Source organism: Dendropsophus ebraccatus, chromosome 4, assembly GCF_027789765.1.
Source record: "Dendropsophus ebraccatus isolate aDenEbr1 chromosome 4, aDenEbr1.pat, whole genome shotgun sequence".
Lineage (NCBI taxonomy): Eukaryota > Metazoa > Chordata > Amphibia > Anura > Hylidae > Dendropsophus > Dendropsophus ebraccatus.
Genome location: NC_091457.1, coordinates 78,151,766 through 78,166,919, shown reverse-complemented (window position 1 = coordinate 78,166,919; position 15,154 = coordinate 78,151,766). Strand labels below are relative to the sequence as shown.

Genomic DNA, 15,154 nt, shown 5'->3' with positions numbered 1-15,154 from the left:
ATTCACACATGGCTGAAGTAATTTCTGTGGACATGACATAAAAACCTCTGGTAAACCCCTACCCATGAACTTTGCTATGGCTTCAGCCACAATATTTTTGCAGAGAATAAAGCAGAGACATAATGATCACTGTAACACATTTTATTTTATATAAACAATTTTATTTTTGTACAAAAAATATATAAGCGAGTATAAACAATAAACATCTGGAGTTTTTATTAGGATTTTTAAGATTTAAATCTAAATATAGAGGGTCCCTCTAGGGAGCAGGGAGCTTTCAGCCAGCACAACATAGTGTTAGAGGTCTATTCACATTGCTCATTAAACTCACACTTGTTTGCTACAATTGTGTTTTTACCTTTTTATTAACTTATCAATTTTTATCACCAGGAGATCTTCATCTGCTTCACAGTGTTCACAAGAGTTACTTACTTGCTCATCCTGTACCCCAAATCAGTAACCATGCCTAGAGTTAAACATCTGTTTTCTGCTCCCTGTATTCATTGTTACATATGGCTTTACCATTGTAGCACCTTGTGGTTATTATCTTTATGACAAATATTTTCCAAAACCGCTAGATGTGTCAGGCTTCACCCACTTATGTTAGACTTTTATAGATAAGAGACAGTGCATATATTGAGTAGGTCTTTAAAGTGGCGTAGACAATTCCCACAAGAGAAAGTATGCTTGCTCCAGTTATTGTCTTGCTATTTTGTACACCCATTAACTACTAGAGGCTTTAAACATGACAGGTGAGGAGATACCCAGCAACCAATCAAATCACTACTTTCATTTCCTTAAATGTCAGATGGATTTGGATTGGTAACCTCCTGATGGCACATTAATATTGGGTATGCAAAAAAATATAGTTCTCTGGATAGAATTTTATAGAGTCTTCTTTAACAGAATTAAAACATCCCAAGGATAAATTACTTGGAAACTAAATCACATTGTATAAAATAAACAAAAAAAATGTATAAAAGCACAATAAAGACTATGGGGGAGATTTATCAAACTGGTGTAAAGTAGAATTGTCTTAGTTGCCCCTAGCAACCAATCAGATTCCACCTTTCATTTTTCAAAGAATCTGTGAGGAATGAAAAGTGAATATGATTGGTTGGGAGGGACAACTAGGACAATTCTACTTTACACCAGTTTGATAAATCTCCCCCTTTGCGTTTGGCAAACAGCATTACATTTAGACTGTTCTCTAACCTGTGGACATTGCAAAACTAAACCTCCCAGCATACCCTGTCAGTCCTTAACTGTCAGAGCATGATGGAAATCTTGGTTTTGTAGCACATGGACAGCCAAAGGTTGGAGACCCCCTTCTTTAAGGAGGAATTACAGAATTTACCGCTTCTCTTAAAGAAACCCTGTTCTTTCATATTAGCACAAAAGACATGACCACTGCCCTGTGATGACACCTCAGCCTAAAGGCCCTATTCCACGGGTCGTTTAGAGGAGCAATATCGTTCGTATTCGGCCGATAACGGCCGCTACGAACGATATTCGTCCCGTGGAATAGAGTGCAACGATCAGCCGACATCGTTCATGTCGGCTGATCGTTGCAGTCGCTTGTTTTTCAACATGTTGAAAAACAAGCGACTGATATAGCAGCGATCTGCTGCCGTCGCTCCGTTGAATAGGACCGTCGGCAGCAGATGCTGCTATATCCTATGGGCTGCCCGGACGATCAGAGATCCCCCGGGCAGCCCCCCCAGCAGCTTCCCGCCGCCCCTCCCGCACTCACCCGCTCGCTGACGCCGCATTGAATAGCGGCGGCAGCGAGCAGCAAACGAGCGCTAATAGCGCTCGTTTGCTCCTACAAACGACTCGTGGAATAGGGGCATAAGGTAAAGGGGCAGTAGATCGGAACAGCCTCCCATCCGTGATCTTTTTACAGTGTTAATTAAAAAAAAAATATCTATGCCCCAATTTCTGCTGTTGTTTGTCTCAGAAGTCATTCCCAGCCACATTCTAGTCCTCGTCTCCTCCGTACATGTCGGCCAGTTTATTGAATCGAGGACCCCATTCATTCAGATTGCTGTAATCCTGGTCACCATCTGAATTGGAGGAATTCAGGGAGCTGAGGGAGGCGGCCTCTGATCCGCTGCCTTCATAATCAAACACAAGGAGGGAGTCGTATGGAGGAGCGGTGGGGTCGTTGTCAGCCGCATTTAGATTCTGATTAAAAGAGGAAAAGGCATTACTAAGTAAAAGTTCATTTACTGTGAGCTATTTTGTTTTCCCCATGTTTTTACATTCAGCTAAATTCATGGGGTAAAAATAAATCATGGTATAATGGCTAGTTATGCAACTTTTTAATACACATTTCTGCAACTTTTTCAAAATCTGGTGTTTTTTTTTAGAATTTCTAGTTTTAGTTTTCACAATCCTTAATATGGTTTAGATTTTGGTGCATTTAAACCACACCCTTTTTTTTTTTTTTGCAAAACCACACCTACTTTTTTGCTAAGCTCTGCTTATTTGTCATCTGTGCAAAATTCAATTTTTTTTTGTCTACAGTTGGTCTATAATCTGATGACATGCCTTTTTACATATAGATACTGATGACTTTTATTATGTCTGGCAGAGTTGCAGGGTTTGTTACAGTGTAACTGGGCTCTGTCTTGTAAGGAGCTGTGCATTTGTGCCAGACTATACCATGCACATAGCTCATGCGAGTATGCTGCACCCTTGTGACTAAGTTGAACTATTTAAAGCATTACTTTTTTACACAAAACTTAAGGCATGTGTAGAGACATGCTGAAATTTTTGATCTCATTGGCTGTTTTAGATCTCCATCAATCACTAGAACCAGTACGGAGACTATCTACTGCAACAAGACAGGGAAAGCAGTGGGGCAGGGTGTGAAGTGCTCAGCCTGCAAGTTTAATCACCATCAACTAGTCTGACACAGGTGTCCAGCTTAAAGTAAAATGTGTGACTGCAGAAAAGGGGCTATTAACCTAGTCTGGAACCATAACATCCTTCATTTCCTGCTACCAACTTTACTATAGAAAATAATTATTGGTGGAAAACATCTTTAGGCTGGGTTCACACTACGTATATTTCAGTCAGTATTGTGGTCCTCATATTGCAACCAAAACCAGGAGTGGATTAAAAACACAGAAAGGCTCTGTCCACACAATGTTAAAATTGAGTGGTTGGCCTCCATATAACAGTAAATAACGGCCATTATTTCAATATAACAGCTGTTGTTTTAAAATAACAGCAAATATTTGCCATTAAATGGCGGCCATCCACTCAATTTCCACATTGTGTGAACAGATCTTTTCTGTGTTTTTAATCCACTCCTGGTTTTGGTTGCAATACTGACTGAAATATAGTGACTGAAATATACATCTACATAGTGTGAATGCAGCCTTAAATGTATTTGTGCTGCCTTACCTCTTCAATGAAGTTTCCTATTTCATCAGGATTGGCTGGACGCTGCCGGTATTGAGGGGCTGACAACATTGTTGGTGCAATATCATTACGCATGATTTCTGGACGGTCATCAAGACCACGGTGAAGCTGACTCAGGTCAAACTCCTTGAAGAGAAGTATGGAATTTTAATCAGTTGTTCAGCAAGCAGTTGATAATTATGACAATAGATCTTCATGGTACAGTACCTGATCATCCTCTCCTCCACCCTCTTCATCGTAATGATACACATTGTCACGTGTTTCGTCTTCAGGAGGTAGTAATGGCTCCTTAACAACCTTCTTCTTCCTGACAAACAGCAGGAGAAGTAACAGCAGTACTGCAAATAGAAAACCAAAATATACATTACAACCTATCAAGGTTTATCACAACTTGCTTATATTATTATTTATATATTATATTAATGAGCATATGTTCATAACAGTACAATACAATAAATGAAATGTATAAAATTACAATTAGAAAATAGAAACAGATTAGAAAAAAAAGAACATGATTTAGTATTGGACTCCAATCAGTAAAAGAAAAATCTACATCATACATTCTCTTTGAAGGACAACTCCGGTGGGACCCCCCCCCCCAAAAAAAAACAACAGACACAGACAGACACCATACTCACCATCCCTCTGGTGACGATCGCCACTCCATTCGCCCGCCGTCCGCCTCACCGTCACCGCCGTCCAGCGATGTCTCTGACTTCCGGGTCCTGGGGATAGAAAAGGCTGCCAGTGCGCTTGCACACCGGCAGCCTTTTCATTGGCTGGAGCGCATCACATGGCTTTCAGCAACCTCAGCCAATCAGGGCTGAGCAAGCTGGAAGCCATGTGATGCGCTCCAGCCAATGAAAAGGCTGCTGGTGCGCATGTGCACCAGCAACCTTTTCTGTCCCATTCACTCTCTATGAAGATGCCGAGGAGGAAGGAGACCCGGACCGCCCCCCCGGCTCTGACATCGTCGTCACCAGATGCCGCCCGGGAGAAGAGGACCGTGACGATCGTAATAGGTAATGTATACATTCTTTAACTTCCGGGCGGGGGGGTCGGGGGTCCGAAAGTGGGGGAAGGGGGCCAGACCGGGTATTTAACCACATTACAAAGTTATATAACTTTGTAATGTGTGTTAAATAAGATTAAAAAAAAAATTTCGTCGGAGTTGTCCTTTAATAACTATTGTAAATTGAGAGAAAGACTTACTTAAAAGTGCCAAGATGCCTCCAAGTATACCAAGTATGACAGGGATCCCCATCCCTCCAGCCAGTGCCTTTGCTTCATTACAGGTAGTGCCGTCTTGACATTGGCATACTTGTATCTTTAGAGTAGTTGTGTTTTTAAGCATCTGACTATCCATTATGGTGACCAGCACTGTATATATGTCTTCTGCCAGATCTTTTTTTGGTTTGATTTCAAATTCTGCAAAACAAAACAAAATTGAATAGTTAATATTACTATACTGCTAATAGAAAATGGAATCAGTCAACAGAAGTGACTACATATACCTAGAAATTAAAGGGGTGGTGTCATGAAGCACAGAGTAAAATCATATATATTATATAAAGGAGAACAAATGTGTTGTTTTTAGTCAAGTAGCTTACATCCCTGTTCCAGTTTGCTTCCCCCATATAGATCTACTCCCTAGTTTCTTCTCTAAGTTGTGACCCTTCTGTTGCCATGCAACCGTGCAGTTTCCCACAATCCCCCTTGCCTGCATATGAAGTGAAAACCAACTGCCAGTACTAATGGGACAGATCATGTGACTGCAACTGAACTGAGCATGAGTGACCCAAGATAGTGGAACAAAGCAGACACATAGGGGATTTGTTAGTCTATATCTTTTGAACCATTTAAAATGTGTTTAATTTACCATAATGCATTGCTAAAGACTAGTTTTCTTTGTGACCCCATCCCTTTAAATGAAATTTTACTGCAACTGGTTGGCTAACTTGTCCTTGTCTAGTTTATCTTTCTATATTTATAACCATAGTTAAACTATCATACGTAACATACAAATTCAGGCTATGTTCACACTAGGTAAATTCAGCAGAAATCACGGCCGTTGTCACAACGGCCGTGATTCCTGTGGTACTTACGTAGTGCTTCAGGCTGAGGCAATCCCGGCCGGAGTGTATACACATAGTATACACTCCGGCCGGGAACCCTAGTGGAGCAGTAGAAAACTGCAGTACTGGGCGGGATGATCTTTTCTGAGACCAGCCGTTCCGTGACCCAGTCAGGTCACGGAACTGCCGGTCTCATACTACATGTGAACATAGCCTCAAGGTGTATTGACTGTACAGTAAATGGGGTACAAATCTTGGGTAGTATTTTTGGGGGGTATATGAGGGGTATACTGTATTTTTAAACTCAGAATGCCCTAATTGGAGTTATATACAGCAGAAGACCCCTTTGAAGAGAATTCAAAAGTAAATATGGTGGTTCCATTTTGTTACTTACGGTTATTCACCACTGTGGCTGTCCAGTTGTCACGGGCCTCACGGTTGATCTCTGCTGTATAAGGATCTGTATTTGGTTTCTCATCTCTGTCAATTATGCCGATAAGTAGTGGGTTGGGGCTCCTCTGACACATTATTACGTCTCGGTCTTCTAAAAAGGGTCCATTATCATTTACATCCAGCAGTATTAGTTGGAGGGTCCCTGTTCCAGTAGCAACTGGAGAACCTGTAAAGAAAAGCATAGAGTCAGGTACATCAATACATTTCATGTAGAACTACACACAATGTCGATTTTGCATTCATTTGCTTTTTCACATGACAACTCTGCAACTTTGTAACACATCCTGTGCATCTTATGTAAGTTGATTAATGTAAATGGGTTTTTACAAAACAGAACAAAGAACCTATGTTGGTAGCTATGTCAGCTTCTGAATCTAGACCCTAAATATTTAAATTCACTGACAACAGGCAGAGGTCTTAAAATTGTGAAAAACTGAACACAAAGTTTTATTTTCATAAAACTGGTAAGCTCATAGACATTAAACATTTTGACCAATGGGAATTGACCATCAGTGCACACACAGTAGAGAAAAACCTCTGTAACTCAGCACGGGTGTAAAAACATAATAAACATGCTCATTATTTACAACCTGTTTTTGCAAAACAAGAAGGCGACTTATTTTTCCCCTGTTCCCACATTCTGATTTGTGTCTGATTTTTGTCTCAAGCAAATTATTAATTCTGGGCCTTTGCCTGTAACCTTGAGGTCAATGTAAATGACTTAAAGGAAACCCAGTGACCTTGTCCCTGACATCCAATGACATTTGTTCCTGTTTTCTAAGCTTCAGGTAGGAATCAATATTCTTCAGTATTATTCAATAGTTACCATTGTCAACAGCTAAGATGATGGCTTTATACATGTTGTTCTTGACATACATCGACTCTCGATCCAGTTGGCCATTTCCAGTAATAATGCCATTCTCTGGGTTTACAGACAGCCATCCAGCTGGGTCATTACCAATGTAATACCTGCACAGGACATACACCAACAGAAAATAAGGTCATAAAGACTATAGTCAGTCTAGCCTAAAATAAAAATGCTGCACTTATAGTAAATGCAAAACTCACTTTATGTCTCTTCTTTAGTAGTGTAGGGTCTTACATTCAAAACATAAGTACCAAGTTGGAATATATGCATGTAGTGTCCCACCAAAGGTGGTTCCCTGTATCACCTTATACCACCCAAGTGAAGCGGTCAGATATCAAGCTATATCTAAACATAAGTTCTTCAAGAAACTATACTTTCTACACACATCCAGGCAGAGCACTGTTACTATTTAGACAATAGATCCTACCTGACCCCTATACTACCCTCGCACTCAAGTCTCCACTCTTTCTTCTTCTATTCAAGTCCACCTCCAAGCTCTTTCTCAAGTATTCTTGCACTAGCATTTGTAACCAGTATTTTTCTACTTTATATTTTGTATTGCACTGAGGTTATTTTTCAAGTAAAGCACTGTTTAAGTCAGGTCATTAATTACGTCACACCTTGCTACTACACCTACACCTTACACCAGTTCTACCAAGGTCTGGTGCCTGCGTCCTCGGGTGGGTACTGCCACTCCTGGCCACTGTGACAAGTGGCCCCCAAAACAGCATAGCCCACCAGCTGGTACAACACAGCATTCAGTGCCCTGGGCCACGGCATGCATACCTGAATTTATTGCCACATATATGGCCACATGCATTGGTTAACTGGGGACCATCTGTGATAGGCTTGACAAGGAAGCATGCGCTTTCTATGAGATAACATGTAGCCAACTTACGTGATCTTTTGAGTCTGTGCCTTGTCAGGATCCTGAGCGTTATAGGATGCGACCTCCTGCCCACTGGCCAGATCCTCTGGGACTCTAACAGTTTTTTCTGGGGGGTCAAACACTGGAGCCTCATTGACATCCAAAACAGTTACTGTCACAGTAGCTGTGGAAGTCACGAGAGGCACTGAAAAATTTGCCTTGTTTGTAACCGCCACCAACAGAATGTACTCTCTTTTTGTCTCAAAGTCCAGACCCTGCAAAATAAAAAAAAAATCAAGAAAATATTACATTTTCTGCCATTCCCTTCCACACATCCCTCTTCTAAAATACTCTGTTCTACTGTAAGCCTTGCATGAGAATTAATGGATTAAAGAGTAACTGTCATGTTTTTTTTATTGCAGAAATCAGTAGTATAAGCGATTTTAAGAAACTCTGTAATAGGTTTCATCAGCCAAAAAAGCCTCCTTCTGTACTCAAGAAGCAATCTCCCAGCCTCCCCCCCTTGACTTCTTATCTGTGCATTATCAGGCAAACACGTCTTCATTACAGAAAAGCCAGTGAAGACGGTTTCTGCTCTCTCCATTGTAAGCCTATGAAGGGGGGAGGGGCTGAGGGAGATGAGGAAGCAGGAAGAGGTGACATGAAGGTCAGCTGTTTCTAGACTCTCTGGGCACCTAAAACGCTGGATTCAGGTGTGAGAAAGGTCAGTGCTTATCTATGAACTTACTGAGAGAAGATTGCAGGGTGTTGTGCTGTGCAGAAATCCTCCGTGCTCAGTCACTCCTAACAGCCCCTCCCCTCTCCATAGCCACATAATGGAGACAGAAATCCTGCTTCATTTGATGTGAGGGGGGAGGCTGGGAGATTGCTTTTTCAGTACAGAAGGAAACTCTTTTAGTACATAAAACCTATTACAGAGTTTCTTAAAATCGCTTGTACTGTTGATATTTAATGTTTTCAGAAAAATGACCCTGAAATGACAGTTACGCTTTAAGTGCTTGCGCCAGTTGCTTAACTCTTCCGCTTCTTTGTAGAGATGCAGAATGATGACACTCTCTTTACCTTTGTAGTTGTTAGGAGGCCCATGTTATCTTCAGTGGTAGTTATCCCAAAAACATTGGCTTCATTGCCTTTGGTGATCCTATACACAGCGCGCCATGCATCTGTATTGGGAGAGTCGTCATCCATGACTGTCAAGCGTGCAACTTCAAAGCCAACACGATTTTCAGGAACCTGTGCAGTGTACTGAAAAATAAGAGAAAAATTAACCCCTGGCCTCTAAGACAAAGGCTTTTCATTGTAACAAAGCAATCTCTCTACTTACTGTTTTTGGATCAAAAACTGGAGGGTTGTCATTGGTGTCTGTCACAGTGATCATAGCTGTAGCCGTAGTGGCAAAGCCATTGCCTTGTTGATCCGTTGCTATGACAATCAAAGTGTATTGAGGATGTGTCTGTAAATGTACAAAATGTTTTTATTAATATGCTGTCATATATATATATATAATTATATAGGGGTTTTATGTGAAAAGTGTGTGTGTGTGTGAGATCAAACCTCAAATGCCCAGGGCAAATCGGGCAGATATCGCTCCGTGTAATAAAGACGACGATCAGCCAAGGCATGAGCAATCATTCACTCATTGGGGGATTGTTGTTTTTCAATATGTCTAATCACTGGTCGCTGGCTGCACATCGCTCCGTGTAATAGTTAATGCACGGACAATGGCGGATTTAAAGGATACTTACCTCTTCACGCTTCCCCGGTGTCCTCTTTCCTTGTTTTGGCATTCCCCACTAACCTTTGTTGCTCTGCAGTGACAGCCTGCTCAGCCAATCCCTGGTTAAGATTGGACAGCGCTGCAGCTAGTGGTTGATTGAGTGGACTGTCAATGTAGAGATGAGTTTGGACATGGTGGCTGCAGTCAGCGGGGAACACAGAAACTAGGCAGGAGACCACTGGGGGAGTGTGGAGAGGTAAGCATAAATTTTTTGGCATGGGTGTCACTAACAATGTCCGTTCAGCGGTCAACTTCCCAGATCATCAGGCAGGATAAGGAAGCATTAAAGAAATTCTGCAATTACTGTCCGTGCATGGATGATATGCTACGGACCGGACTTCGGAACTCACAGTGTCTCAGTACAGTAACATGTACAGTACAGTACAGTAACAGTAACAATTTCGGAGCTCACAGCATTATACTGAATGATGATGTTAGGAGTTCCCAAGCCTGTTCTGTAGCAAATCATCCATATATATGGACCACACACGGAACATGTGAATGCCTCTAAGATGTGAAATATCAGCTGCTATATAAATAGAGGACAACATTTAGAACACAAGGGGACACTATAAACTTAAAAAGTAAGAAATGTTTACAACAGAATATAAAGAACATTCTGTATAAAGTCCACATAAATCTCATACCTCTCGATCAAGGCCAGTTTGCAAAACACTGATCAGACCAGTCTCAGAATTGATCGCAAACATAGTTGATGAAGGTAATGCTGGTTCTTGTTTGCTTATACTATAGGCAATAATCCCATTATTCATAGTAATTGCATCATCAATATCCAATGCTGTAACTGTCATCACAGGTGTACCTGAAAACAAAGGAATAGATCAGTGAATCTATGCAAAATGCAATTTTTAAATTAGTCATTCATTTATATTGATTTACAAACTGATAGGAATGCAGGAAAAAGCTCATTTTCTGTACTTGTTAAAGGTTTTGATAAAACAATCCTATTACACAAGTCAGACTGATAGGGATGATCGCTGGCCCTATTACACAGGGCAGTAGCTGCCTGATTTGACAAATAATTGTCTTGTGTAATAAGGCCTTAACAAGTAGAAATTGTCCAAAGTAGAGAAAACAGTTAAGGGGTTAGGGTTTCTGACAGAAGGACTATGGGCCCTCAGTTACTGCCCCAATGGTCAGTACACACCTAACATAATCGATTGTCCCACTGGTAAAATAGTTGCCTAGCCTAAAGCTGGCCATACACTTTCAATAACTGCTAGTGTCCATCATGGCCAAATGTTCATGTTTCCTCTATGAGGAGTGTAATGGTGTGTTTCCACAGACAGATTATCTGACAGATTTTTGAGGCAAAAGCCAGGAATGGATTTGAAAAGAGGTGAAAGCTCATTCTTTCCTTTATGACCTGTTCTGTTTATAGTCTGTTCCTGGCTTTGGCTTCAATAATCTGTCAGATAAATCTGCCTGTGTAAATACACCGTTTAACATTGACGTTTAAGCCTAGTTTCAGGTTTGCTGATACTAAAGCAATGTAGTGATACAATACTGCCATCTAGTGACCAATACTGGCTAATACAGGAAGCTATTAAAGACAATATACTAGTTAGGGCTTGGCCACACTGGCGTTTTTACATGAAACTGACGGATCTGTTCATTTTTTGTAAACCGATAGCTAAAGACTGATTTGCTAATGGATGCAAACGGATAGCCAAAAATGTTAGTGTATCCGTTTATTTTAGTAAAATTAGTGGAAGCTTGCCGTCCGTTTGCTTCCGATGATATCCGTTTGTAATTCAGTTCGTGTCCGTTTTTCACAGTTTTTTTCCCCCCAGCTCCTCCCATTCCTTCCCAGAAGAACTTCCTGTCTTCTTTCCCTTTCTGCGCATGCTCCAACTAGAAAACGGAATGGGACGGAAACTTGATCGCATCGGATTGCATCGATCCATTTAAGTTCCATTTTTGAAAATGGAAAAAAAAAATACTGCAAACACAATTTTTTTGTCCGTTCAGAAAAACTGAACTTGAATGGATTGCATGCTAACGGAGCACTATTTGGTCAAACGGAGCACAATAAAATATCATTGAAACCTATGGGGATTATAACGGATCTGGCAATTTCCGTTTCGCTTTCTCTAAAACGGAAAAGGATTACGGAACGCTAATGTGAACGTAGCCTTAGACACATTGGGCCACATGTATCATCCGGCGAACGGATGATTTTCGGCGGAAAGTGCCGATTTGCGTATTTTTTTATATGCAAATGGCCGATTTGCGAATAAAATATTTGCAAATCGGCACTTTCCGCCGAGTACGCCAGGGGGCGGAAAGGGGGCGGAATGGAGGGCGCGGACTCAGAGTCCGCGCGATTTATCATCCGTTCCGCCAAAATGTACGCCGAAAACCTACTCCAGTCCTCAGCTGGTGTAGGTTTTCGGCGGTGCGCAACGGCGCGCACGGGATTTATGTAGAGGCAGTCCGCCTCTACATAAATCTCCGTAGCGCCGGAGCTGCGGGGGCATCTTTACGTCCGGACTTAATAAATGCCTCCCATTCTCTGTGTACATGCATTACGCATAAGCAGCCAAGTATCACTTTAGCTGGTATAAGACCACTTGCAGCTAATATACTACCTATACTCCACAAATCACTAAAGGTTCATCATTTTAATCACTCTTTGTAAATTGCACCATTTAATTTCTAAATATTCCACCAGACGATTATCGTTCGCATAATCGTTAACGATTAACAATCTCAAACGACCGCTATTGCGAAAGACCTGAAAACGTTCACTCATTTCCATGGAACGATAATCGTTATTTATGATCGTATTTGCAAACATTTTTTCTTCACTATTTCTTCGCTATTGCGTTGGTATCTACTGCGAACGACCGAACGACGTCTTATTCGATGCAAACGATTTGAGAACGTTTTGCGAACGAGCAATGATAAAAATAGGTCCAGGTCTTATAAAGCGATCAACGATTTCTCATTTGGTCGGTAATCGTTAACTGCTAATCAACCGAACGATTATTGTTAAGATTCGAACGATTTAATGATAATCTGAACGATAATCGTCCGGTGGAATAGGGCCCTAAGGATGACTATCGTTATTTAACTTTAGGTGTATGGGTCTACTCAGGGGCGTAACAAGTAATGGCTGGGCCCTATAGCAAATTTTTGATTGGGGCCCCCATTCCCGACTGACCACTCAGCCATCAAGTCTAGTTATAACTGCAAGGGCTCTTCAGGAGTGCTTGCCGTTAAAGGGACATTTGCAGAACCTGGGAGGCCCGCTTGGTCACCTAATAGGAGGCCCAGTGTATTTCAGGAACAGGCAACAGGGCCCCCTGATGTGGTGGGCCCCATAGCAGCTGCTATGGCTGCCACAGTGGTAGTTACGCCCCTGGGTCTACTTAAACATGCAAGCAGTGTGTTACTGGGAAACTGATATAACTTACTTGGCATGGAACCCTCAGCCACTACACCTTCAAAGACTTGCTGGGTGAAGTATGGACGGTTATCGTTCTGATCTGTGACTGTGATGTTAATTTCTATCGGGGTTTCCACTTTTATTCCATTTGTGGATACAGCATGAACAAAAATCTGGAAATACAGAAACTCATCAGATGTCACAGGCCATGAACACTTCACAAATCTTCAGTTTATATCTTACAGTTTATATCTTACATTGTATCTTGGTATTTCTTCTCTGTCCAGCGGCCTGGTGACACTTAACCAACCAGTTGATTTCTCCATGTTAAAGATTCCTACAGGAGGAGTATCAGCCCCCTGCCCTGTGATGCTGTACAACACCTTTAGCTCATCCGCTCTACTAGATTTAATCTGTAACAGAACAAAAGGAAATTTCATAAAACTCACTGACAACCATTACTGTATGCACCCCAGCCGAAACACACAACAGGAGAGGTAGCTCTGTATTGTATGTATTACTCCATCTGCCATAGTGCTGTACAACCTACCTGAATCATCTGTCTGGGAAATGGACCTCTCTCATTTTCAGGCCAGGATATCGGAGGGATCACCCAGTCTCTCTTCTTTCTTATGAGGCTTTGCTCAGAGTTTTTGTGATGGCCATGACCAGACTACACAGATCAAAATAAAGAAAAAAAATTAAAATTTTTTCCCCCATAAAATATTGGCCCACATTTATTAATCTGAGATAAATGTAATTTTTCTTAGTGAGATAGCAACCAATCACAGCACTGTTTGTGTTAGCCACAACGAGCTGTGATTGGTTACTATCTGTCACATACATTTGTGTATCCTTTATGTTTTACAATGTTATTTTCTTTCTTTATCTGAATGGAACAATTAAGGCTGCGTTCACACGGTATTTGCAGCATTTGGGCGTATTTCGTATGTGTACACTTCTGATATATGCCACTGTACAGTAAAACAAGCGGTATCTGTTGCTTATAGGTAATACTAGCTCAAAAAAAGGCAAAAGGACACTACATTGGGTAAATAAGATACATTTAACACAGCTTTCCTGACACGTACAGTGACTGGACAGTGCAAATAAAGTGTAAAATTCAGGTCCTGCCAACCATATTACCATAGGTTATAAAGGATAAGAAAAAACCAAGCTGCTTTCTTATAGAAACCACACAGCTCATAGCATGGTATTGCAGCTTGTTTCACTGGAGTTATTAATATTGACAAATTGCAATACTACACACAACCTGAATATAGGTGGGGCACTGTTTTTGAACGAAAGCAACTATATCTTTTTAATCTTCTATAACCTAAATAATCTTAGTGATAAATCAGAAAAAAGGTTAAAATCCAGGTGTTCTTTAAGTTATTCTAAAACAAATAACATTTCTAGCACATAACTGTGGGTCAGCCACTGAATTAGTTTACCCACCCATCTGTGGTGATCATGTTCCTTCTTCAGGGTCACAGTGGTGGAAGACAAAATATTTTTTTCATCGAATGCAAGGATCTTGAACTTTCTTTGTTTATGAAGTTTTAGGTGATTCTTTACTATGATTGAACCGTCATCTTGGACTTGAAAATGTTGGTCTTCTGAGACATAGTTTATCACCGTCTGTGCTTCACACTTCTCAAAGTCAACTGGAAAAAATACAGATAAAAAATTTATTTACTCTATTGTCACTAGGACAGTAGCCACAGTGGTGGTCACCCAACTTTCAGATATAATGGCTGCATAGAATTTCCAGGATGTGACAATAGACCTGAATCACTTCCAGTCAGACATACTGAGCTTTAATTATAATGGGCATTGTTGTTTCTGCATCAACTGGGGTGTAATTTAAGGAGGTTAAATACTGACTTCACCACTTCTGCATCCCTGGACAAGCATCGATAGAATAATTTCATGTGGTCCACCTAAAATGCACACCTTATTTTCTGTATTCAGGAGATTACATGGGAGGGGGGGGGGGCATTCTACACTTATTGCTGATCCTCTTTATTCACAATTAATGGGTACCTCCCTAACTCCCTAGCATGAGACATATGTGGTCCATCACAATAGCTACAGAGATACAGAGCTCCAAACCCCTGCATAGGCATAAAATCAAATGATAACATTCTGGGTGCTTATAGCCATCACTAGAGGGAACTCAAGAGTATAATGCATATCATTTTAGCAATGTTAAAGGGGTATCATATAATGTTATGGCGTATCATCC

The 15,154-nt window shown here is 41.0% G+C and overlaps 1 protein-coding gene across 1 annotated transcript in view; it reads right to left on the bottom strand.

Moving 5' to 3' along the window:
• Window positions 1–1,854: 1,854 nt before the first annotated feature.
• The window catches only part of LOC138788327 (cadherin-1-like), a 34,519-nt gene continuing 21,219 nt past the window's right edge, over window positions 1,855–15,154 (bottom strand). Inside the window, exons 3-16 of the mRNA XM_069966086.1 lie at window positions 14,365–14,573; window positions 13,457–13,579; window positions 13,164–13,319; window positions 12,935–13,079; window positions 10,142–10,317; window positions 9,042–9,170; window positions 8,780–8,962; window positions 7,727–7,971; window positions 6,787–6,929; window positions 5,902–6,126; window positions 4,645–4,860; window positions 3,640–3,770; window positions 3,415–3,558; window positions 1,855–2,187 (exon numbers count right to left, since the gene is read on the bottom strand). Of these exons, the coding sequence (XP_069822187.1) occupies window positions 1,981–2,187; window positions 3,415–3,558; window positions 3,640–3,770; window positions 4,645–4,860; window positions 5,902–6,126; window positions 6,787–6,929; window positions 7,727–7,971; window positions 8,780–8,962; window positions 9,042–9,170; window positions 10,142–10,317; window positions 12,935–13,079; window positions 13,164–13,319; window positions 13,457–13,579; window positions 14,365–14,573 (2,432 nt within the window). The 3' untranslated portion in view covers window positions 1,855–1,980. The remainder of the gene's footprint in view (window positions 2,188–3,414; window positions 3,559–3,639; window positions 3,771–4,644; window positions 4,861–5,901; window positions 6,127–6,786; window positions 6,930–7,726; window positions 7,972–8,779; window positions 8,963–9,041; window positions 9,171–10,141; window positions 10,318–12,934; window positions 13,080–13,163; window positions 13,320–13,456; window positions 13,580–14,364; window positions 14,574–15,154) is intronic.